We start from the raw sequence: 24,232 nt of genomic DNA, 5'->3' as shown, positions 1-24,232 counted from the left end.
ATGAACCTTCCGTGTTGAATTTGACGGTAGCCAAGTGGCGTATATTTACCTTTAAGTTGAAATAAGAGATACAATCAAAATCTTTGTTGAAAATGGTGATCCTGTAACACTATTGATTAAAATTGTCTCCATCGGGGATTTGGACCTGGTGTGATATTCATCAGCAAGGTATCGCCTGCATTAACTTTGATGATAATGGATAATTTCATGGAATGCAAGAAGTGGCTGAGAAACTAGTTACGGATCAGGAGCTTGAGTTCATCAATTCGTCTGTAACTTATAAGGTTTAATGATTTTACTAATACAATATTACTGCTGCTAGGAAGAAAATAGTTTATATTTGCAAGAAATAACATAATATCCCAAACACTTCATAAGCATCACATTCCCCTTACATTGTGACATGAATATCATAGAAGATACTGAAAATTATTTGGTGGCTTTAAAACAAACCAGAAATATAGGAAGTTCTCAATTACTCAAACTAACTGAACGCCCTTCATGATTCCATTTCAAAATTATCTTTTAGAACCCTTCATTACATATCAAGTATAGTTTGATTGATAAATAATTTTTTCAAAGGACTTTACACTTGAATATCTTAACATCTTTATTTAATGTGGAACAGTATTTCAAGCATGTTCCTGATAATCATTAAACCTAACGTCTCTCCACCGTTATTATATGGAAATTTCATTTGCCATTTAATCCATAAAAACGGGTACTTTGTACATTTGTGGTGATTAATGAAGATTCATGTTCAATCATATATAGCTAACCTTTGTTGACAAAGAATGGCGTCATTTCGGCAGAAAATGCTGTGTATGTTGTATGCATTGAGGAGAACATACTACATTTCTTCTGGATCATATCAAAGTTGAAGAAACGACATTCCATGTCCATGTGGCATAGTTTACCGCATGCTGGAAGGTTTTTTGACTTTGTTTCAAGCACAACATGCTGTTTATAATCTGGAGTTGGTAATATTGGCACCCTGATGAAATCTGAATGTCGCTCTGGAATAAAGAATTAGAATTCAAAAATAAGCAAGTTATTTTCTTCTTCGGGGATATTAAAGGCAAAGATAATAGAATAATTGACAATAGTACTTTATTTTCTCTGTGAATTATCAAATAATTAAATATGTTGCCGTCTGATAACGACAGATGTATATACTAAACAAAACATGTAAATCCAAATATCTTTTAGAGAAAGTCATAAAAATTGCAATTTTAAAATGTAATTAATTTTCTTTTCGGTTTTCAAGTTACAAAGGTCCAAAGGATAGATTTTTCGTGTTTATGATTTGCTATTATATAAAAATCATGTATATAAGTAGTTTACTTTCTTTTATTGAGAAAGGAAAATAATTCAATAGCGATGATGTTAAATACCTGATTCCATAACTTTGTAGCAACCACTGAGGTCAAATCGAAGACAATAGCGTGATTTCTTGCTTTGGGGATAGATTCGAAGGTACCGAGCAGTGATATTGGAAACAAGGTTCGACTTCACCAAGGTATTGCTATCATAGTTTCCGGTAAATATCTACCGTTTTACAAGAAAACAAAAATAGGAAACAAAAATACTAATATATGTACCCGACGCAGAACACATGCTTATAGACTGTAATATGATGTTTGATACTGTTCCAACAAATCAAAACAAATTGTATTTTAAGAAGGAGATATTCTTAAAATGTTAATTTTTCGTTTATCTAATGAGCTTGATATTCCATAGTAACCAGAAAATTAAAAGTTCAAATATGATATAAGCTATCTTTTTAACCAGTTTTGTAGTATTGTATTATTTAAGACATTTTAACAGATTTTGCCAAAATTAGAAAGAGTGTTTATTTTTACTTTTTGACATTTTCACCCTAACAGCAAGTTTTCCCGAAGATAAAAAACAAACTGAAATATTTGTTTTGTGTGCAAAGATTCCAGGAAAGTTGGAATAGATGAGTTTGAAATCTGTGATAAGTGGTGACCTTAGCAACCAGAGTGCGTTAAAAATTACCAGATCATGCTGTCAACTACATCATGAAAATGAAAACCACAAGCGAAATTTCTTCAAAACTTCATTTAAATCGACTGATTGACACAAAGTATACAAAAAGTGTGTGTGAACACAAAAGTGTCAGACATTATGTTGGAATTCATTTTATATTGTAATGTGACAAATATGATTAAAATTATCTTTCAACTGATCAAATATCGAAAAGGAAACAGTGTCGATATAGAATACCGATTTCATCAAACGAATAAAAAAATGGATATATCATGAGCTTTACGGGGATAGACATCAAATTATTTGACAATTTTGATGAGTTGAATATTACATTGACACGACGATTTGTAAGATTTTGTTTAAAAAATACATAAAAATCTTCTTAAAAGACAAACTTATTTCGACACAAACGGTACGTATTCATCATGACGTAACTTGTTTATGACGTCACACCGGTGTTACTAGACACGTGTCGTATGATATGTATAGCTTGTCACCATGTTTTTTTTTTGTATATTACAAAAACAAGCGTTTCATGATCCAGAATAGTGCATTTTCCCTAATTGCAAACTGAAGCTAATATGCATACGTAGTACTTTTTGAGACAAATTATGATTTGATATTGACAGCACGAAACCCTTCCTCAGATTCAGCACCTTGATGCTGAAATACACATCTCTCTATATAATTTACAAGTTATATGGGGTTATATTAATTGATAGTAATACACATTTATGTCCTTGGGGCTGACAACTGCCAAGGTGAGCTAAAACTTATCATGATCAATAATCAAGGACACACTTACCTTTGACTGTTATATAGTATGTAAGAAAATAAATGTCATGAAATCTGGTACCAACTTGTGAAAAAAAAAAAACTCTAAACACTAATCCTCTGTGTTCAGTGCTGAAGTCAAGCGTACCTTCGATTCGTTGTTATGTGAAGTTACTACAGTCCATGTGTTGCCATCAATGCTGTACGAAATGTAATATGTCTTGACCCAATCCGGGTTACCTCCTCGGCCCTGTAATATCACCGTGTCAACAAATGTCTCTCTCGGAAACCGAACCTAAAACATGCCTATATTGGTTTGAACAAGTAAATGGGAATTTATACCTTTAGAACTTGTATGGGGAATGTTTGTTTTCCCTTTCATTTATGAAATGTATTTTGTGAAATACATCACAAATTTGAACGATCAGAATGCTGTGTTTTCTTTTCTGTAATTGATATCATGTTATCAGATCCTAATTATCTCCCCTGGTTGTCACTACTGACAAAGTGACATGGACGACACGAAATATCGTAGAACCCCTGTGAAGTTTGGCACGAACCTGGACGACGGCGCTCTTTTGACTTCTAACTTTCAAACTACGCATTCAGACCTGACCTGTTCTCAAGTGTGTTAGTTTAGAATTTATCATTTGATCATGATTAGCCGTAGGTAGTTTTAAACAAACCTTACGCTTTTTTTTCAATTACTGCCAAATAAAGGCCGGGTTTGCGTCTTTTGGACCGTTAGGGGCCTTAAAAAGATATTACCTTTTTTTTCCTGTGTTTGGTAAGAAAAAAACTGTCAATCGGAGTGAGGACGTTATCTCGCAGCTGGTATAGGTATGGATATATATAGCAGGGATGGCTTCCAGAAAGAGTTGTTACAGGCATTAAAAAAGTGCCTGAAAAGAACTAGTTCTACAATTTCATGTCCCTACGTAGCAATGCAACAACTGGTAAACTGAAGATGGACTTCATGAAAACAAAGTACCACTTCAGGGAACTGCAAAGGACTTTAAAAGAATTGATGTTGACAAGTTCATCGATGCCCTTAATTAGGTCAGAGACTGATGTTGGTTCAAACCCGGGAACTGTCACATGGCCAACGTCTCGGAGAGGTCAATATGTGCACACTCTGGGTTTCGTACACCGCATTGATCTATTGTTACTAAGGTACAGGCACCAACAACTTTATCACAATGTGACGACGTTGATATCTGTTTTGGACCCAACTTACAGGCTGTGCCTAGGAAATGCAGGAATGTGAGGGAACAAAGTACACGTGTCAACATTATCAGGTGCTGAACATAAGGCTAGTAAATCGGGATTTAAACGTGAACAGATTTACAGGAGAGAGTGTCAACCCAAGGAGTCAGCCAAAAGCCCAGGGTTGTGAAATCCAAGTTGGTAATTTAGCTCCAGGCACTATTCTACTCATGGATAGGGACACGCCCTAAGATACTAGGTACAACCAGGCCAACATCCACCCACAGACCACAATCTCTTTTTAGATGACAGGAATACATGGGCCCAGGTACATATACAATATGTGATCAAACCCAGATTATCCACTCTGCTAGCGTGCATTAACTCTTGTAGATTGAACCCTGCCTTCCATGCCCAATAGGGGTATAGGCGTTGACCGAGAATGAATGTTGACTATCATAAGTCGCGATGCGGCCCGGTTGACTTACGAGACACAGTTTTAAGTCGTTCCTGTGACCCATATCAAACTGCTTTTAGAGGCAGACATACAAGTCCCTCAAATAGTAACCCTCATACGATTTCTCAACTTAGGGGGAGGGGAGTAGTCACGTAATGTAGGAGTAGTGACAGCCCTGATGTTGGACGGATGGGCTATCATCATTGTTACAGATGTAGATATGGCCATTTAGTCAGTGAAGAGAAAATGGAACCAATGTGCCCTCAAGTTTGGGTGTATATTTTAGGAAAACGCATGGTACTTTGTTTACTGTTAAGTTGGTGATGTGATCCTTTCGAATATTGAAACAGAAAATAAAAGAGATTTAGTAATAAAGATGTCCCTGTAGTGACCCGCCGAGAAATCTAATGTGATCAACAGTAAGTATTTTAAGGCATCGGTAGCTAACCACTGAAATCTTTGAATCTCGAGTCCGACACCCAGTCAGTTAAAAAGAATTTTAAAAAAACCACTTCAACAAGTAGCGAAATAGTTAAGAAAGTCACTTATACATGCAGGTACCGGATATCACCGTCCATAGTTACTACCACTATATCTGAAAGAGCAGAGTTCCATAACACATGGATAGTATTAGTATATAACTTTTCGTATTGATACCTTTTAATCTATAGTCATAATGAAAATACCTTCAAAACTTATTTATACTATTCAATACTCCTAATATCATACCCTAATCAAAGTTTTTTATACATGGTCATTATGTTGTTGTTAACCCATCATTACTTAAACATGACGTCATACCGATAGATAAGTCTTTTACTTTTGGCGATACCTGGTCATTTGTTTCTCGAGCCTTTTCGCTACATGACACCTACTTTTTGTTTTCTCATTTTGTTACAGATACCTATGAGTTATTTCAGTCCGATACCGCTGTTGTAGTAATTATGAATACATGTGTAATAAGCTGGTAAATGTCATCATATCAAAAGCGATACCTGTATATACGGTCGAGAATCCCCGTGTTTCGCACACCAAGCAGAGAGGCTGCCATTATTATAAAGCCTGGCATTTTGTGGACTGTGAACACTGCCGTACTCTGACATCCTTGAAGATGATGCATCTAAAGCCGAACCATCCAAGCCATAGAGTCCTGACACAAGGTATTCTGAGCAGACTGTCTGGTCTAAAACAAACCAAAGAGAAAATAGGAAAACATAATTCCCAAAGCAAGCGCAGGCGTTTTATTGTGGCGGAAATCATTGTTCCATTATAAGATATCTCAAGAAGTGTAACATTCGTTCCTTGAACATTTTTTTCATCAAATGTCAGTTTTTCTGTTGTATTTGTGTTGTATGTTGACAGCTGCTTGTCCAGTATAATAGAAAAAAAAATATTGGATGTACAAAATAAAATATATTGTAAAGAGTAACATGAAAAATATAGGATCTGATCAGAAGGAATTTGAATTGCATTTCTTCATATGAAGAATCTGAAATTTATTTATAAATGTATGTAGGATAAATATAGGAACATATAAGATAACTCGTCCTGCGCACATTAGACGGACGAAAGGGTTTAGCAAACATTTACTGTAGACAAATTAGTATAAGTCATTTATATCAATTAAAACCGTCATATCACAATCTTATCATTGACAACAATAGAGATTTCTAGACAAAGACTGTGTTTTGGCATGTAAGCGGAAAATAAAAATGTAAATCTAGTTTAAAAAAAAAATGAAAAAAGGAAAACAGATGAAACAAATAATTACTAAAATAAACATAACAAACTGGAAAACGCCTTTAGGTTAAACGATATTTTCTTATAGCTGTAACTGATTCAGTCATCATTCAAAGGTAGAAAATGACTTACCCGCGATAACGTCACATAAATTCCACCATGTCATGGCAAAGTCAATCCAAAATCGAAGTTTTCTCACTTTTACATCCATCTTTTCTATAAGTGAAATCAAATCTTGTCAAACGTGGTCTTATATTTTGTAATAATAAATACTACTTATCCCGACCAGCTCAGTCGATTACTCAAGATAAGTAGGACAAAGATATAATGGATACCAGGTTTGTGATAACTCATTTGTTTTTAATAAAGCACGTAAATAACTGATGACAGCTACGCAAATAAATAATTTCTTTAATTGTTATAGTATAACTAATTCATATGACCAAGCATCAACGCAGATCATTCAGCATTTTAAAGATTAATATTCTGATATAGAGTTTTCGTCTCGGGGGAAATATCCGCCGATTATCCCATGAAGTAGTATGATTCTATTCCTCTCAGTGGTGATGGGAAGATACATATATATTTCAATATTTCATTTCAAATTATCGACTTTTTATGGAACATGACTTCATCAAGGGATGTAAAGGTGACAACAAACTTACAAATAAACTATAATTCATTGGTATACATATTATAGTGAGATTATGATTAGTACAGTACAATACTAACACACGAAGAAGGCGAGAGGAAGCGGTATAACACAATAATATATACGTGAGCTTCATGAACGCGGCGTGCGGTAAGCGTCGTTTAACTGTCGTTTAGATAATAACAATAAACTTTATTTTCTGGGAATTACATATTTAGCCAACGGTTAATCTTCTATGTGCTCCTCTTGTTAGTAAAATACATTATATATGTGTTAGTTAAAAATTACATATTGTGTATACACAGTAAACATGAAGAAAAAAAGCAAGATATCACAGATAACAATTTGGATTGGAATATCACAGGATGCATCAATATCATACATAATATTAAATCAATTAAAACAGCTCTAGACTTATACATATATATAATAGTGTAGCAAAGAAAAATAAAAATGACATAAGAAAATACTAATAATATAAAAACGTGTGTTTACAATGTTAACACAAGAAATGCTCTGGATGATAAACAGTTAATTATGGGTTAAACATTTTATAGGTAAGACAATAGGATAATAATCTGCTAAAATATTGAACACACTTAAAACGGTTCTTTAGATATTTTTATTATGAAATCTGTTCATCTATGCTCCATGAGGTGATTGCTGAAGGAACGTTTAAAGGAGGCAAAACGTGTTGTCGTCCTTAACTCATTCGGCAAATTGTTCCAGAGTTGGCTTCCTGCAACTACAAAATTACTCCCATAAAACTTTATACGATGTGTAGGAATATGTAAAATATTGCTATGGCTTGTACATCTGGTATGAATATCAGACTTTAAATTAAACAAACTACATAGATATTCTGGAACAAGATGATGGACACATTTGTATACCATTGAACCAATCCTGTAACGATAAAAATCAGCTAAAGGCAGCCAGTTTAAAACACAAGACAAATCAGCAGATGGAGTGTCACATGGTATATCTAAAATCACCCTTGCTGCCTGTTTTTGAGCTTTGTAAAGCTTTTGTGACCGATTTTTTTTAAACATCCGCTCCAGACTGTTGAACAATACAGGAAGTGGGGGAAAACGTATACATTAAACTAGTTGATTCTAGCGTTCCTTGGAAGGTATTTCCTAATTCTTCTCAACAGACACACACCTTGATTTATTTTTCTTAATACATAATCGACATGATCGTCCCATAAACACTTATCAATTTTTTCACCCAGTATTTTAGCAGACTGTACCTGGTAAAGCTCTGTATTGTTTACAGACAGATCTGAGATATAATCACTTCTACTATGTTTCTGCTTAATGGTCATAACCATACAGTTTTTTTTTGTCAGCATTAATAATCATTCTATTTTCAGTACACCAGATTTCGACTGCATTTAGGTCACATTGTAATAATGTTTGGACATTTAAAATAGAAAGAAGAACCTAATAGAGTTGGGTCATCAGCGTTCATATCAGTTTCATACTGTTTTTTTTAAGGGAAGATCATTTATAAAAGTTAAAAATAAAAGAGGTCTCAATATAGATCCCTGAATAATAGTAATGCTTTGGGGCAATTCACCTGAAATACTTACTCTTTTGTAGTTTATTCGTGAGATAGGATTTAAACCAGCTCACCACTAAATCATTGCACTGGTAGAGTTTCTTTTGGATTAAAACTGATCTACGAAGTCAAACGCTTTTCTTAAGTCTAAAAATTCAACACATTTATATTACCTTGATCAACTTCCTGTGTCCACGAGTTAACAATATTCAATAAGGCAGTTGCACAGGAGTGATCTTTTCTAAAAACAGATTGAGGGGACACCGACAGGTTATTTGCACATAGATATTTGTAAAATTCACAATGTACATGCCTCTCAAGAATCTTAGATAATGCATTTAAGACAGATATGGGTCTAAAATTGGACACATCTGATTTAGATCCACTTTTATGAATTGGTAAAACGTTTTGCAAGTTTCCAATCACTAGGGAACTTACAGAGGCCTAGAAACATGGTCATATCATAATTTACGTACTTTTAAATTAATTCCATCCAGATCAACGGATTTATGCTCGTCAAGACCTCTAAGAAAGTTTTGGACAAATTTATCGGTAATTAAGTGGGATAGAAAGTTTTTCTTTCACAAACTCAGTAAGTTTTACAAAGTTTGACGAAACTTTAGACAGGTATTCTGTTAATTTACTAGCAATAGTAGATAAATAATGGTTAAAAGTTTCAGCTTTTTCTCATTTGTAAAATGTTTCTTAATTTCCGTTTAGGACCATGCAAGGTGTTGAAATATTTTTTTTGTGGAGCAGGATCCCTTACAAATTTCCATAGTTTACTAGGATTGCCTAGGTTACTTTCGGTGACCGATTGGTAATATATAGTTTGCCTCCTGAATCATAGATGTAACCCTGTTACGTTGAACACGGTAGTTTGCTATGTCAAGAGCGTCCTTTAAACCGTATACCTTGGGTTATTTCATCAGACATCCATTCGGGTTGGGTAGATGATGGGGTTGGATTGATAATTTCATGTGAAGCACGACAACTAAGCAAACATGTGTCATTTACAATATGAAAAACTTTTGTTAAATTTCATACACGAGAGATAAACTGGCTACTACATACTGGCTACTGCCTTGGGCATTTTAATTGGTCTTAAGGACGCTTGAGACATTGCTCACCAACACGCTAGACATAGGTAAAATGTCAGCATGAACTGACTTCATCTTAGAGAAAAATCGTTTCCCTAATTATGGATATAAGTAAGTCTATATGAGCCGGTGAAGTAAAATTAGAGACTACCATAAAAAGCACAAGTCATGTTAACTAATAAAACAGAGTTCCTCCTTGGTTTTTAACAAATGTTTAATTGCCTTACCTCAATAATGTCGATATTTCTGTATCAGAACCAAAATGTGTATATAAAGAGAGAGTTAACTGATGTCAATAACATTAACATGGTGTATAACCTGTCTATTGTCTCACTTCCTATACAAGAGATTTGATGCCAGTGACAATAACGTAGCGTACAACTGTTCTCTTCCTATCCAAGAGAGATAGCTTATCGCTAAATCTCAAACCATTTTACGTCACCTGGCCCTCAGAGGTGGAAGATATAGAGTTAATACTACATTTACTATAAACAACCCCTACTTCTCCATCATCCTGACTCTTGTACATTGTCACCATTCGCCCAATTAATTATGTGTACTTATCAACCTCATTTGTTAACTTATTAGTCAATAGTGTTTATTACAAATGCTTCATGGTGCAGAAACATTATGTATGTATAAAACGTGAGATGAAGGCCGTGAACATTTTGTTCTCAGTCAGTTCGAATGGAAGTTATCAACAATTCGCTTGATATATCTTGCCTGGTGTACAGCTTTGATGTAACAGAATGGATAGTGAAAGTACATTTTGGGTCAGAAATTAAAGTACAAAAGGTATCTCAGGGAGCAGTAACAACAGGTGTCATAGGTCAGGCACCGGACCAGGCTTAACGACCTGTGATGGACAGGCAGTGTGTTAGTCCTGAGATACCTAGGGTGTGCCTCAGGTGCCTAGCCACGGTAGCGAGATAGCTGGGGAGGGATCACTGATTTGAGTAGATAGAGTGCTGGACTGGAAAGTTTATCTAGATCCCTGCCGCCAGGTGAGATAAGGTCACCTGAGAGCGCACGTGCCTTGATAATTATATTCTCCGAGGGTTGGGTTATTGTCATCCAATCGGGGCTCGGCTAGAATGGAAGTGTTAGGTATTATTAATACTAAGACGATTGTGAGCAGGGGAAAGTTGTTGGGTAGTGGCCGGGGAGAGAAGTTGGAGCCTAGGGCTCGCGACTCCAAGGCGAGTAGAGACTTAAGCGGGAGATGGGGGAAGGACTTAACCAGTAACTTTTGTAACCACAATGCCAAATAAAACTGAACTCAAATACCACGTGTCGGATTAATTATTGTGCAACATTGAACAACAATTGTAACAAGGATTGTCAGGTGCAAGTATTTTTAACCGGAATTAACGTTATACCTTGATGCTTAGTAGTTCATTTAGTATGACATTATAGCATGACCCATACATATAAAAAATCATCTATTGGCACTAACCTTATAACTCGTATGCAGTTTCTTGATTATTCATATGATAAGCAATAAAAACTTAACCCACTGTTTCCTCAATAAATATTTCAATGGGATCTTTGACATGTCAAAAAGTAGTATAAAAAGTGAGTTTCCCTATGGGAATCCGGATGTCCGTATTTGTCAGCACGGACATGTAGTAACTGTAGTGCAGAAAATCACTTTCGTGAACCTGATCTAGAAATGACTTTAAAGGACGTTTATCAATATCTTATAACGTGCTCTTTCTACTTAATTGTTTTCAAATGTTATATAAAAACATTATGAAACAAATAAAAATATTTTCAGCGGCGTGAATGTTAGTTTTTATTTGTTTAGTTTTGTTGGAATGAGCGCGGTTGTCGATCTATAATGAGTTTACCTGCCACGTGACTTCGTGACGTCAGACTAGCAGAACTCGCATGCCGAAAGTGTAAACAAAAGCGGAACAATTGAGGTAACGCATATCAGCTTTTGAAATGATTCGCGGTGAAGACTTAGACCTCGAAGAAATCCTCAGGCACATGGAAGTACTCCCGTATCAGTTTGAGCCTAGACTGAACGGCGGTGCAGCAAATTCGGAAGACGTGAGGCCAAGTGACAGCGAGGAAGCGACAGGCGATGGTTCCTGGAGTCCAAGGGAAGATGATATAGCCGAAGTTGGTCGTCTCCAAAATACAAACTGGTAAGAATGAGCTATAACTGATCTTCAGTAGATTACAAGTCACATATCAATTTAGAATATTGATAGGAAGTTGAAAGACCTTTCATATGTAAATTTCACGACTTCACCTTAGATAATTTAGGCATACTGCACATGCTGTGCAAAGCAGGTAAACTAGCTTAATGAGCTTGCCCTTGCTAGTCAGAAATCGGCGGGGAAAAGAACATAGTTTATCTCATTTAGTGTGAAAATATTGAAAATAATAAAATCAATTTAACAGGGCTATGTATTAGGTTATTGACGTATGTTTGTTGGAGAGATACCGTTTGAGACGTGAACCCTGCAGTTTAAGATTAGAATAAGAATTTGGTTATACTTCTCTGTCAAGTTTTTCTTTATAAATTACGATATGTTTTAACATAACATAATTTGTTTTTGTAAAGACATGTGCATTGTAAAACAATGGTATCAGAACTATAGAACAAGAAAAACTAGTACAATGTTATTGCTATTGCCTATTTATTTTCAGGACTTAGCGCCATGCAGCTACCGGGGGTTTGCTTTTGGATATGGCAACGTCTAAGTCGGGAAAATAGAACAATTCTTTCAGCTTGCGTTGTTACTAAAATAAGACATACGTTCCCTTCGGATCAATACACAGGATTTAAATATTCCAGACCAAAATAAGACCACATCCAAAATAAAACAAAAATAAATACCAATAATTCTGCTTTCCTCCTACGATGTCTTCTTTACTTCTTGATCAATAGAATAATATTTTGTTAAATTTCACCTGACAAGGCATTTTACTCTCCCATAATTTCGAGTAATATCTGTGTTGGGTAGGGAAAGATCAATCTGTCTTTATTAGGGTAGATAAGATATATGGCACACACTGGGATGATCCTAAGTAATTGGATGATGTCATCACTTCTTGTTGTGTAAACACGCCACCAATCAATGGTGTCAATTTCATGGCATTTTCCGTGGACCATATAGGAGAGATCCTCTAAAGCATGGAAGAAAAAATACCCATCACCTCTGTAATTTGAAGACAGGGATATCTCAACCCCTGGGGTAATTTTCTAGCTCTATAAACTTTTTAAAAGATCACCTCTCGAGTTGAGAAATTCCAGTCTACAAAACACAGGGGTGAAATACCACTGAAATATCATTTTATTAGTGTTGAATATCAATGTCTTAAATCTTTGACAACTGGACGATTTAAAACTAAATAATTGGGTTCAAAACAGATAGCTGAATTTAATGATAAACGTTACCACAGTGTAAAGATGGAAGCAAACTACTCCTATATGTCTAAGCAAAATGATGACATGTCGAAGATAACTGTGATGTCATGGCTCCATTATTTTGGACGTTAGCAAAACGTGACCGACGCTGTAAAATCAGTGTTATTTTGTCAACGTTTGGAAAAGAACTAGTCACAGCTGGAGGTTTATATCCAAGGAAGGTGTTGGCTTCCCGAATGGCTTACTGGTAGCATGGAAACAGTTGTCTCCTTTCCATCAACGACTTTTCCTTCATTTTTGTCAAAACATTACAAGTATAAAAGTGTGCTGGTAAAATTTTCTCCTCATAGAACTATGTATTTTGTTGAAAATTGTGATGCATTTTCTCTTTACCATAGGTGACAGCTGTTCTGTTTGGTTTCACTACAACCGTTTCGCCGTTTTCCCCTTTGGGATAGCTTACTCGCCAGCAAAGATGTCCATCCGGAGTAGTTGCCTGGCGTCGCTTTCCATTTTCATTGAAATGAAGTGCAGCAATATTGAGTCTATAACAATGAAGTAAAGAATCTAAACAACAAAGAAAGACATTCTAAAGGCTTTCATATACTTGTTCTTGAGTATTTTTTTCTAACTTTACCTGGCCACCTTAGCAGGGTAATCGAAGTGAGTGGTTTTTGGTGCAAAGCTGTTGACTACGCTGTGAAATACCTCCAGTCCATAGGTCTGATGCACTGGAGAAAGCTTTGGTATGTAACGTAGAGGAACTTTGCTTTCCACCACCTCTCGGAGCATTTTATGTGGTCTAGAACCCAGTCAAATGATAAAAGACAGGAAATAATACATTACAAGCCTTCAATTTTCACGTAGCCTTGTTTATATTCGAGATAATTTTGTAAGCATTTGTAAGCAACTACAAAAAATATTTGATATAGAGATTAACGAAATCAAATGATAAATCTATAACAGGTTAGCTTTCTATGATAGCTATAGTAAAAATGATTATGGAAGACAACAACTATCATAATAATGATAATATTAAACAAATACCTTCTTCTTTCAACCATATTCTCTCTATTGTGATAGGTCCATGATGACGGGAAACATATTTCCAGTCTTAGTCATGGTGGTTGGTCATATGGTTCGAGACAGATTTCCAGAACCCAAGTTTCATGTCAGAATTGTATCCACAGAAAGCAGACACCCAGTAGCAATGGTTAGCCACGCTTTTTATCCAAGGGCGGATACTCTCACACTCTTTTTTCGCTGCTGTCTCCAACGTTTTTGATACACCTGATGATTTAAGAAAATGTAAAACCAATAATGTAAACCATTGAATTGTAGAATTTTAATTCAGAAATATTTTAGGTTTCCCACTAATACAAAAACGAAGAAAAACCAAATAGAGATCGAGAGATAAATATAAAGATATATGCTGCTTGATAATAACTTTATACCTTTAGCAACATGTCAGACATCAAAATAGAGGCTGATTTCAGGCCATGTGGTTCTCATATACCACTTCACCATCTGATGCCGGTCAGTAACAAGATCTTGTTCCTGGATGAAGAAAGGTTAGGCCCCTTTTTAGTCCTTCCTTCTCCATGTGGGGTAATCCCTTTACTTTATTACTCTGTTAACAAAATAGTCACTTCTACATATCCTGTAGTATTTTACAACATATTGGATTATAAATTTCTATATTCTGTGTACTTTATTTTGATATAATTTAATATAACTTAACATCCTATTAACAGCCTTGGTCATTTATGGTGGCCCCCCAATGTCATGCAAAGTGACTGTATACAATTTAAAATCAACAACAAATTAGACTGAATTTCTAAATTCTGATACGATTTGAAATAAGAATTTGATTTTTTTATAGCTAACAATAACAAGGTCAATATATCATCCTAAACTATTATAGTTTTTAAACTTGACAAAAAATAAGATTTTAACTCCATACCTGTAATAACTGTACATCCAGTGTCTTCTTGATCTCCTTGTCCATCAGTGTGTAAGAACCATATTTGGCACTGTAACCTGGCGAGTCACATCCTGCATCAACACTAACGGAGAGAGTTCTTCCTTGAAAATTCTCCAGGAGTTCCTGCTGACTAAACTCCCAGGATCGAATAGCAGCTGGCACAATATATGCTGGTTGTAAACGAGCATATGTTGAAGCAGACATCATTTGAAGATGCATATGTTTGAACAATCTTAAAGTCTTTGAAATATTATTTCCACTATAAAGAATTGCCCCTGCAACGATGAGATTTGATACTGGCATACCACGATGAGTTTTCCGATTTTCAAACATTTGTGCGTGTCCATTTACACATTTTATTGTAGCTGAAAAAAGAGTTCCCTTGTAAACTTAATTAAAGGCTCACATTTGAAGCCATAAATGTGACATACAGATAAAAGTTTGTGTAACTGTGTTTCTGATACCAAGAACTGTCTCTCATCTTCAGGATCAACATCATTTCTGATAACAACTGCCTCCTTAGTCTCGTCATCTTAATCTAAATCACTTTCATCACAAACCATCTTATCATAATCTTCAGGATTAAAATCTGGGTCATCAGTTGTGTTGTCATCTTTCCATTCTAGTTCACTTTTACTTTCACTGCTTTCACTGTCATCAGATTCATTTACTTTTTCTTTCAGGAAAAAATCATCTTGACTTTTTAACAATGTATACGGCACTCCTACTGAGCACATTACAGTTTTCTGCAGAGAAAAGTCCAACAAATATGGTGCTCCTACCTGTATCCGCATTGTTCATTGTTTATTGTTTACATTAGCCTGACACTTCACCGACTTCATTTGAACTGAACATGTTATTGTTTGTGGCACATATGATGGTTCACTAACTTGGTCTTGAGAGGCTATCATAGGCTGAAAATCAAGTTGATTATCATCACACTCTGAGATCTCATCGTCAGTAGTACCATGAGTTGTCTCTTGTAGGACTTGCTTTATTACCCGTAAAAAATCATCACAACAATACAGATACTATCAATAAACAATAGAAATCAAATTTTACAAAACAGAACTTCCTACAATGTATTTCTATTGCAAAGAATAAGGTTTTATCTATTTCAATAATCGATTCTAATTATTTTTGAGGGGGTGGATAAAATAAAGAAATGGGAAGCAGACAGACAGTATAGGAACTGATACAATGAGGCAATGAGAGCATCAAATCTCTTCCGGTCCCTTCAATGTACCTTTAGCAGAAGACATTTCCATTTTGTCGCCTCCTACAAACACACAGTAGAGAGCAACAGTCCCTATTCCCGTGCTTTCCAATATCTTCAGAAGGCACAACTGGTTTTCAAGTGAAAACGGATACCAATAATCAGCAGCCACAAAACCCAGTGACATAAAGTTGGTAAATCGGTTATCTGCCCCTGTCCGGGGGGTGGGGGGCTTTAACAGAGGAAACTGTTTCTATGTTATTTTTCTTGATGAAATGTCCTAGGCTCGGTTATAACCGGAACAAGAAAAATGTTACTTTTAACGCACGGGTGAATTCAATTTTTACGTAATCGATTTTGGAAATAGGATTTAGCATAAGTTAGATGAAATCCATTCAGGTAAAAGACATAAACATATTTATTAATAACAGATAAAAGAGACGGCGTAGAGACTATCAGATTACATTAAAACAGGGAATATCAACTTGTAAACAACAATAAATCAACAGGAGTTAGGGGGATATCACCACTGCTGAAGCTCCACACTATTGATAAATTTGATGATATTTATTGAATCGTGATGTTTAACTTATCTTGTTCTAGTTAGATTGTCATTAAGTTAATATATTGGTTAATTTACATTGGCAAATAAACAACTTACAATACACATCAGTAAATTATAGGAAGTCTTATGTTACAATGCACGAGAATAATCCTCAAAATATTTCTCTTTTTCTTTAATAAAGTTGAACGCCTTCAAAATGATACATTACATAAGAATTCTCATTGCCATCCGGATACTCAATATATACATGGTTTCCGTGTGACAATGATAGCAACATAGTTACAGACACTGAATTATAGATACTATTTGACGCAGGCGCATGCAGGACACGAACTCTCTCCCTGTCAGCCTTAACAAAGAGCAACATTTGGTCACCTGAACTGACCGACCATACAGACAATGTAAACAGGTAAACTCCAGGTACATCACAGGTAAAAAAGCCTGAGGTGTTGTAGTTATTTCCATCGTTCCAGATTACTTGATTCAAAATTTCATTCCACTTGTTTGTGTGGTTCCTAAGCAACGTCTCCACAGAAAATGAGATCTTCTGAGTTGAAGAAAACAGGTTTTGAACTAAAAATTACTTTTTTTATGGGAACATGATACAAATCATGGAACTTGGCACGTGACATAAACCCTGGAACTTAGCACGTGATATAAACCCTGGAACTTGACGCGTGATATAAACCCTGGAACTTGACGCGTGACATAAACCCTGGAACTTGGCACGTGAATTGTATATATGTTGTGCTAGTATCCAATTATAATAGTTAATCATTCATATTTTGTGTATATTTTTCTACATACAAGTTAGTATTCATATGCTAAACTGATATAAATGTTTTAAATGTTTATATGTGTATTTTAACGCATGTATGTAGGCGTTACGCACAAGTGTTTATACAGGTAAGCGCGATGCACTTTCTATATGACTACGGTAGCTATCCGTTAATCATGATAACTGGTATCATTGTCGTTAGTATTCTTCAAATTGACTTATATGCTTGGATATATGATCATTTGTCCGCATTATCTATGTTTATGAAACACATACACATGCTTTATTCTAAAGTCCATGTATTGTTGTAATTGTTTACTAGCTGTTTGTAAGAGGAGTTCGTATATATCTACATAAGTCATATTTGTGGTACTCAGACTAGTATGTAGTATTGAAGTTGTGTGAGCAAGTGTTAGTATGCATGTTTATTCTCTTATAGAAATCCATAGATGGGTTGGTAGGTGGATGAGTGGAAGTACTTACATATCTATTGTATTACATATGTTTATGTATTTGTATTGCTTTTGTGCCTATGACTAACGGCAAATAAAGAATCTAAATCTGGTTGAGGTAGCTGTGGATGAGACAACTGGTGCCGGACAGATTGGGCCAGTCCCATAGGTGATGACACCGAGCATTGTGCACGCCGACTTCAATCGTCATAGTCGTCATATTTCGTTATCCCGGTATCTCTTCCGAGCCGAAGGATATACATCCAAGCACATCAGTGCTATAGTCTTCTACCGATGGTGGATAGATGTGGTGATACCTATGCGGGGGTCACTGAGTGTCAGTTGTTGAGCAATCTACCCGACTTGAGTGACAAATATCATCCAGATAGTGTTGTGTTGGACATCAACCCAGGAATACGAACATTTAGTATTGAATGTGTGATTGTGTGGTAGAGTGTATGTATATTTCTATTGGGGTTTATTAATGTATCAATGTGTATATGTTTTAAATCAATGTAAATACTGTATCACAAATTGTTCTGTGTTATCTCAGCTGCCGTCCGATCGTCCAACGTTACAGATATGATAAATCCTTTAATTTTGGACGTGATATAAAGCCTTCGTACTGGGACGTGATATAAAGCCTTCGTACTGGGACGTGATATAAAGCCTTCGTTCTGGGACGTTGTATAAAGCCTTCGCACTGGGACGTGATATAAAGCCTTCTTACTGGGACGTGATATAAACCCTTCGTACTGGGACGTGATATAAAGCCTACGTACTGGGACGTGATATAAACCCTTCGCACTGGGACGTGATATAAAGCCTTCGCACTGGGACGTGATATAAAGCCTTCGTACTGGGACGTGATATAAACCCTTCGTACTGGGACGTGATATAAACCCTTCGTACTGGGACGTGATATAAATCCTTCGTGCTGGGACGTGATATACGAACCCTTCGCACTGGGACGTGATGTAAACCCTTCGTACCGGAAAATGATATAAACCCTGCGTATTGGGACGTGATATAAAGCCTTCGTACTGGGACGTGATATAAACCCTTCGTACTGGGACGTGATGTAAAGCCTTTGTACTGGGACGTGATATACGAACCCTTCGTACTGGAACGTGATATAAAGCCTTCGTACTGGGACGTGATATAAACCCTGGAACTTGGCATGTGATATAAACCCTTTTTTACTGGGACGTGATATAAACCCTTCGTACTGGGACATGATATAAACCCTTCGTACCGGAAAATGATATAAATCCTGCGTATTGGGACGTGATATAGAGCCTTCGTACTGGGACGTGATATAAAGCCTTCGTACTGGGACGTGATATAGAGCCTTCGTACTGGGACGTGATATAAACCCTTCGTACTGGGACGTGATATAAACCCTGGAACTTGGCATGTGATATAAACCCTGGAACTTGGGACGTGTTATAAAAGTTGATCACAAGTAACACGTTACTATATAAAAGATGCTATCCTCGTCTGATTGTGGACATTGTGGAACTAAAATTGGGTGGTCGGGTGGCGCAGTGTTAACGCACTCGCCTTTCACCTAGCCGACCGGGGTTCGATTCCCGGAACGGACGTGAAAAGGTAAGTGGTCACCTGTCCGACCGCGTGGGTTTTCCCCGGGTACTCCGGTTTCCTCCCACAATAAGGCCCCTCGCGCGCTTACATCCGGGCCAACAAGAGTGATTAGTATAAGTTTAAATAACTTGTTTCGCAATTGTTGTAAAACAAATAAAGTTTATATTTATATATTTATATAACTAAAATTATATAAGGAGATGGAAAATCGTCACGTGATGATGAGCACTCCATGTTTTGAATTTTGGTCTCCAAAAGTCCATAACATCATACCCTTCTCTGTAGTATCATAAGATAAAGAGCCTGTGATAAGAACTAATTTGGATACATGTAACTACAAGTAGAGAAAATCTTGCAACACACATTCAGAATTAGATACTGTAGTATGAAATCATAAATTAATCACAAGGAAGATTTTCAATGCTGTTTCTATATTTACCTGATGCTCCTCTGTCCCCTTTCTGACCTGTAGGTCCAGTATTCCCAGAAACCCCAGGCTGCCCCTTTTGTCCTTTGGTACCTGGCTTTCCACTGTCGCCTTTAGGTCCTACAATGCCAGTTGCTCCGTTGTCTCCTTTCGGTCCTCGTAAGCCTGAGTCCCCCTTTTCATACTTTGATGCAAATGCTGTTTCACAATAAGTCATATATAGACGCTTAAGTACAGCTTTCGTTATCGTAAGTGTAACGTTTATCATCTTAAGTACAACTTTCGTCATGTTAAGTACAGTTTTCATCATCTTAAGTACAGTTTTCATCATCTTAAGTACAGCTTTCGTCATCAGAAGTACAACTTTCGTCATCAGAAGTACAACTTTCGTCATCTTAAGTACAGCTTTCGTCATCAGAAGCACAGCTTTCGTCATCAGAAGTACAACTTTCGTCATCTTAAGTACAGCTTTCGTTATCGTAAGTGTAACGTTTATCATCTTAAGTACAACTTTCGTCATGTTAAGTACAGTTTTCATCATCTTACTTTTCGTCATCAGAAGTACAACTTTCGTCATCAGAAGTACAACTTTCGTCATCTTAAGTACAGCTTTCGTCATCAGAAGCACAGCTTTCGTCATCAGAAGTACAACTTTCGTCATCAGAAGTACAACTTTCGTCATCAGAAGTACAGCTTTCGTCATCAGAAGTTCAACTTTCGTCATCTTAAGTACTATTTCCGTCATCTTAAGTACAGCTTTCGTCATCAGAAGTATAATTTTCGTCATCTTAAGTACAGTTTTAGTCATCTTAAGTACTACTTCCGTCATCTTAAATACAACTTCTGTCATCTTGAGTACAGCTTTCGTCATTTTAAGAACAACTTTCGTCATCTAAAGTTCATCTTTCGTCACCTTAAGTACAGCTTTGGTGAAAAACTCTTTCCGGGTTAATTTCTTTTTTCTATATTTGAAAATAGTTCAATTAAATTTGCTTCGTTTAATCAAATCGAATTAAGATATCTATTTTGTTGTTACTGTTAATATAAATTGTTTACCTTTCGATCCATTCCAGTGCGAAAACAAAGAAAATGAAGGTACGTAATCTGGAAAGAGAAACATTAAACACTGATTTTGTGTCTCCTCCTTCATAATGATATTAATCGAACAACGACATGTGTACATCGTATGTGTGCTTCTTCTACAAAACGCTTGAAATTATCTTTAATTATAAAGACTTTGCTAGGATCAAGATGATACCGCTATTTCAACCGATATGTTTAACATATAAAAACATATATAAACAATAAACTATTTTGACTTGGCATTCATCATCGTTATAAGTGACATAGCTTTTTATGCAACGTTTATATGTGTATTCTCTCTACATTTTAGTGTCCTCAATAGCTTGTTTGAAATTTAAAGAAAGGATTCTTTATCGACAGCGTAACCTGTCAACAGCTATTTTGACAGTGACGTCATCGCCTTTTCCAAGCCAACTACAATTACATTGGAATGGGCACGTGCAGAAGTCTTTAACGTACCGTCAATCATACTTACTATTATTTTGGTCAGTTTTTCATCATTACGATGTCAGGCATTGTAAATATGACTAATTTAAATAACATCTTTGACAGGTCATCACTGAGTAATAATCATAGTGTGACAGTTTAATGTAATGTCTGTCACATATTTTAGCAAAGCTGTAACTGGTAATATTACACATTGAAACGTAAATAACATATACATCTACGTGCTGTCACTAAATATAGATCATTACATTACATATTAAAACATTACCTCTTTTTCTTCTTGGTAATAAACCGATATCCTCGTTCTTTTTGCCCAAACTATGAGTTCCATCAATTTTAATAGGATTTTTTCTGTCCGTTGGCTGTCGTCTGTTTCTTTAGCAACGAATCAAAGATATATCATCATTAAAATGTATATCAGATTGTTATCCGTTTCTGTAAGCGAACATATATCAGCTGTGAATTTATTTAAGCGGTTTTTTCTCGTTACGCATATTGCGCGAAGATTGTGCGAATGGCAGTTTCTCCTGTCCTGAATATAGCTATGATTGCGAATGTGCGAGTTCATCATTGTGCTTACTTGTTCAAATTTAATATTGCTTTTAGATTTTATTTCGGCAAATAATGTTTGGTTAAAATATCATATATAATATAGAAAATACACCAACTATTCGACGTTCGACGAGGAGACATCACACATGAGAATTTGTGATCGTAAAATTTCATAGAAACTTACCTAGATTCACATACATCCTGACACATCTCATCCTGCTGTTTGCGAAATTTATCCAGTTCAGCGTGGATGTTGGATACCACTTCCTTCAGGTGTGAGACTTCAGCTTGAAGAACATCATACCTGTAATCTCGTTGACTGCTATAAGCAAACGCCACAGCCAAGACCATCACCAAAACAACAACAGTTGTCATCGTGTGTCAGTGATAGTCAGAAACTCTATCAAAACTTCGGCATATCTTTAGACAAGACATGTGACCTTACAGATTAGCAAGCTTAACGATGGTTCGACTTCATACAGCGGTATTAATACTTAGTACAACCAATGACAGAAAGTGGAAGAATTATATAGATTAATGTTATCGTTGTTGTTTTTTAGATTTATACATGTATATATATATATTAGGGTGAGAATTTTGAGGCTAGTATTTCGCCTCATGTAAGTTAACAATACACCAATATAATAAATTATCTTAAGAACTACGACATCAATTATTCTACTTTTGTATGAATTTTTATCTACCAAATCGCCTGATAAGATTTCACGGCAAATCAGATTAATACCACATTTTATAGACTAATATTCCAAACATCGAAAAGAATATTTCGGTTAGAATAAAAATAAATAGATATAAAAGAAATAGATAAAGGAATAAATAAACAAATCAAGAAAGGAATAAAGAATAAAGTTACAGACATCTTTATCATTATGTTGTTGTGCTATGTTAAGTCATGAGAGTGGAAACAGGACGCACTACATAAACTCGTGATACGCAGAAAATGTTAATATGGATTTGTATCGGTCGGAATGACGTTTGACAAAGCGGATGCCACGCGTGAAGCGGGACATTTCTTAACGGATACCTTAACCACAACTCATGTCCAGTGTGGCATTTATTGTTGAACGGAAACTGAAAAGCCATTACGTCCTACCGAGAAATCGAAACGCTTGCATAAAGCGTTTGATTGTACGGAACATAACCAGATATATCTCAACCGAGTTTATCATATTATATATATATATATATCTTCCTGTTCAACATTATCGGATTTATTTAATGATAGTTCATTTTTTCTTTATTAATATGAGCTAGAATGAAAGATGTGTTTTCACACCAACTGACTTATCAATGTAAATGATGAATGATTATTCAATCCTTGAATGATAATGTTTAGTAAATACAGACATTGATATTTGAAATGTGTAGGAAATTCGAGTTACTCCCCTTTGATTTATATTTCCTATAGACATTGACTCGTTTTGTAGTAGCAGTTTCCTTTAACATCGCATTTTTCCCCTCCAACTTATAGAGTCCATACATGTTTGAGTTCATCACTGAAACGAATAGAAACACGATACGTACAAATGGTAGTCATATGCTTACTATATATAAATAAAAAACGTGATTCCTTAAAGAAAAAAAAATATATATATATCCCCGTCTTTGTGCGGCATTGTAAATTCTGCCAGTTAAGTAGCTTAATGTAATCGGGGTTTGAGTAAAAGTCCTTTTATAACCTATATATAGGCGACTGATTTCATCAAATTTACAGTGCGGCAACGCTACAGTTGGATTAAATTAGCCAGCCAATGTCAAAAGTTAACCCGTTCATTTTCAAAAAATACTGTAATATCGGCGGAGGCGAGATTTGTGATATCGGTCACAAATATAGATAATTATCTCATATCTTCGCTTATAAAACGCCTTTTGTGAATGAATAGTATTATCACCTCTAAATACTACAACACATCTGTTTCATGTAAAGCATTACCAGATATGTCTAGAGGCGCAGTGTGCATGCACAGATTTCAAAATATATTAGAAACTGTAATCAGATTGCATTTTTAATATAAGAATTATCAATTCTCTGAGGTTGTTGAACGACAATACATATATCCATATATATGTCACCAGTTTCACCGATATCTGTGTACATTTTTTCTTGATACAGTCTGATCGTAACGCTACCCCTGTCATTCCCGGCATGCATTGCTACTTATCACTGTAGTCCTTATAAATACATCAGTGTTTTTTTTTTTTTTTTTTTCGAGCAGTT

The 24,232-nt window shown here is 35.7% G+C and overlaps 1 protein-coding gene and 1 pseudogene across 1 annotated transcript; both read right to left on the bottom strand.

Annotated features, from left to right (window-relative positions):
- Window positions 1-13,236: 13,236 nt before the first annotated feature.
- LOC132556342 (uncharacterized) lies at window positions 13,237-14,892 on the bottom strand (annotated as a pseudogene).
- A 509-nt stretch (window positions 14,893-15,401) lies between these two features.
- LOC132556341 (collagen alpha-1(XXV) chain-like) lies at window positions 15,402-22,368 on the bottom strand. The gene is made up of 4 exons (XM_060220731.1): window positions 22,178-22,368; window positions 21,710-21,816; window positions 19,924-20,109; window positions 15,402-15,544 (listed from the first exon to the last, which is right to left on the bottom strand). The coding sequence occupies exons 1-4, from the start codon at window positions 22,366-22,368 to the stop codon at window positions 15,402-15,404; spliced, it is 627 nt and encodes a 208-aa protein (XP_060076714.1).
- Window positions 22,369-24,232: the final 1,864 nt, after the last annotated feature.

This window comes from Ylistrum balloti, unplaced genomic scaffold (assembly GCF_031769215.1).
Source record: "Ylistrum balloti isolate Yb309-2 unplaced genomic scaffold, AGI_CSIRO_Ybal_v1 Utg370564, whole genome shotgun sequence".
Classification (NCBI taxonomy): domain Eukaryota; kingdom Metazoa; phylum Mollusca; class Bivalvia; order Pectinida; family Pectinidae; genus Ylistrum; species Ylistrum balloti.
Note: the sequence above shows the minus strand (reverse complement) of the source record. Positions and strands in the feature narration are given on the sequence as shown.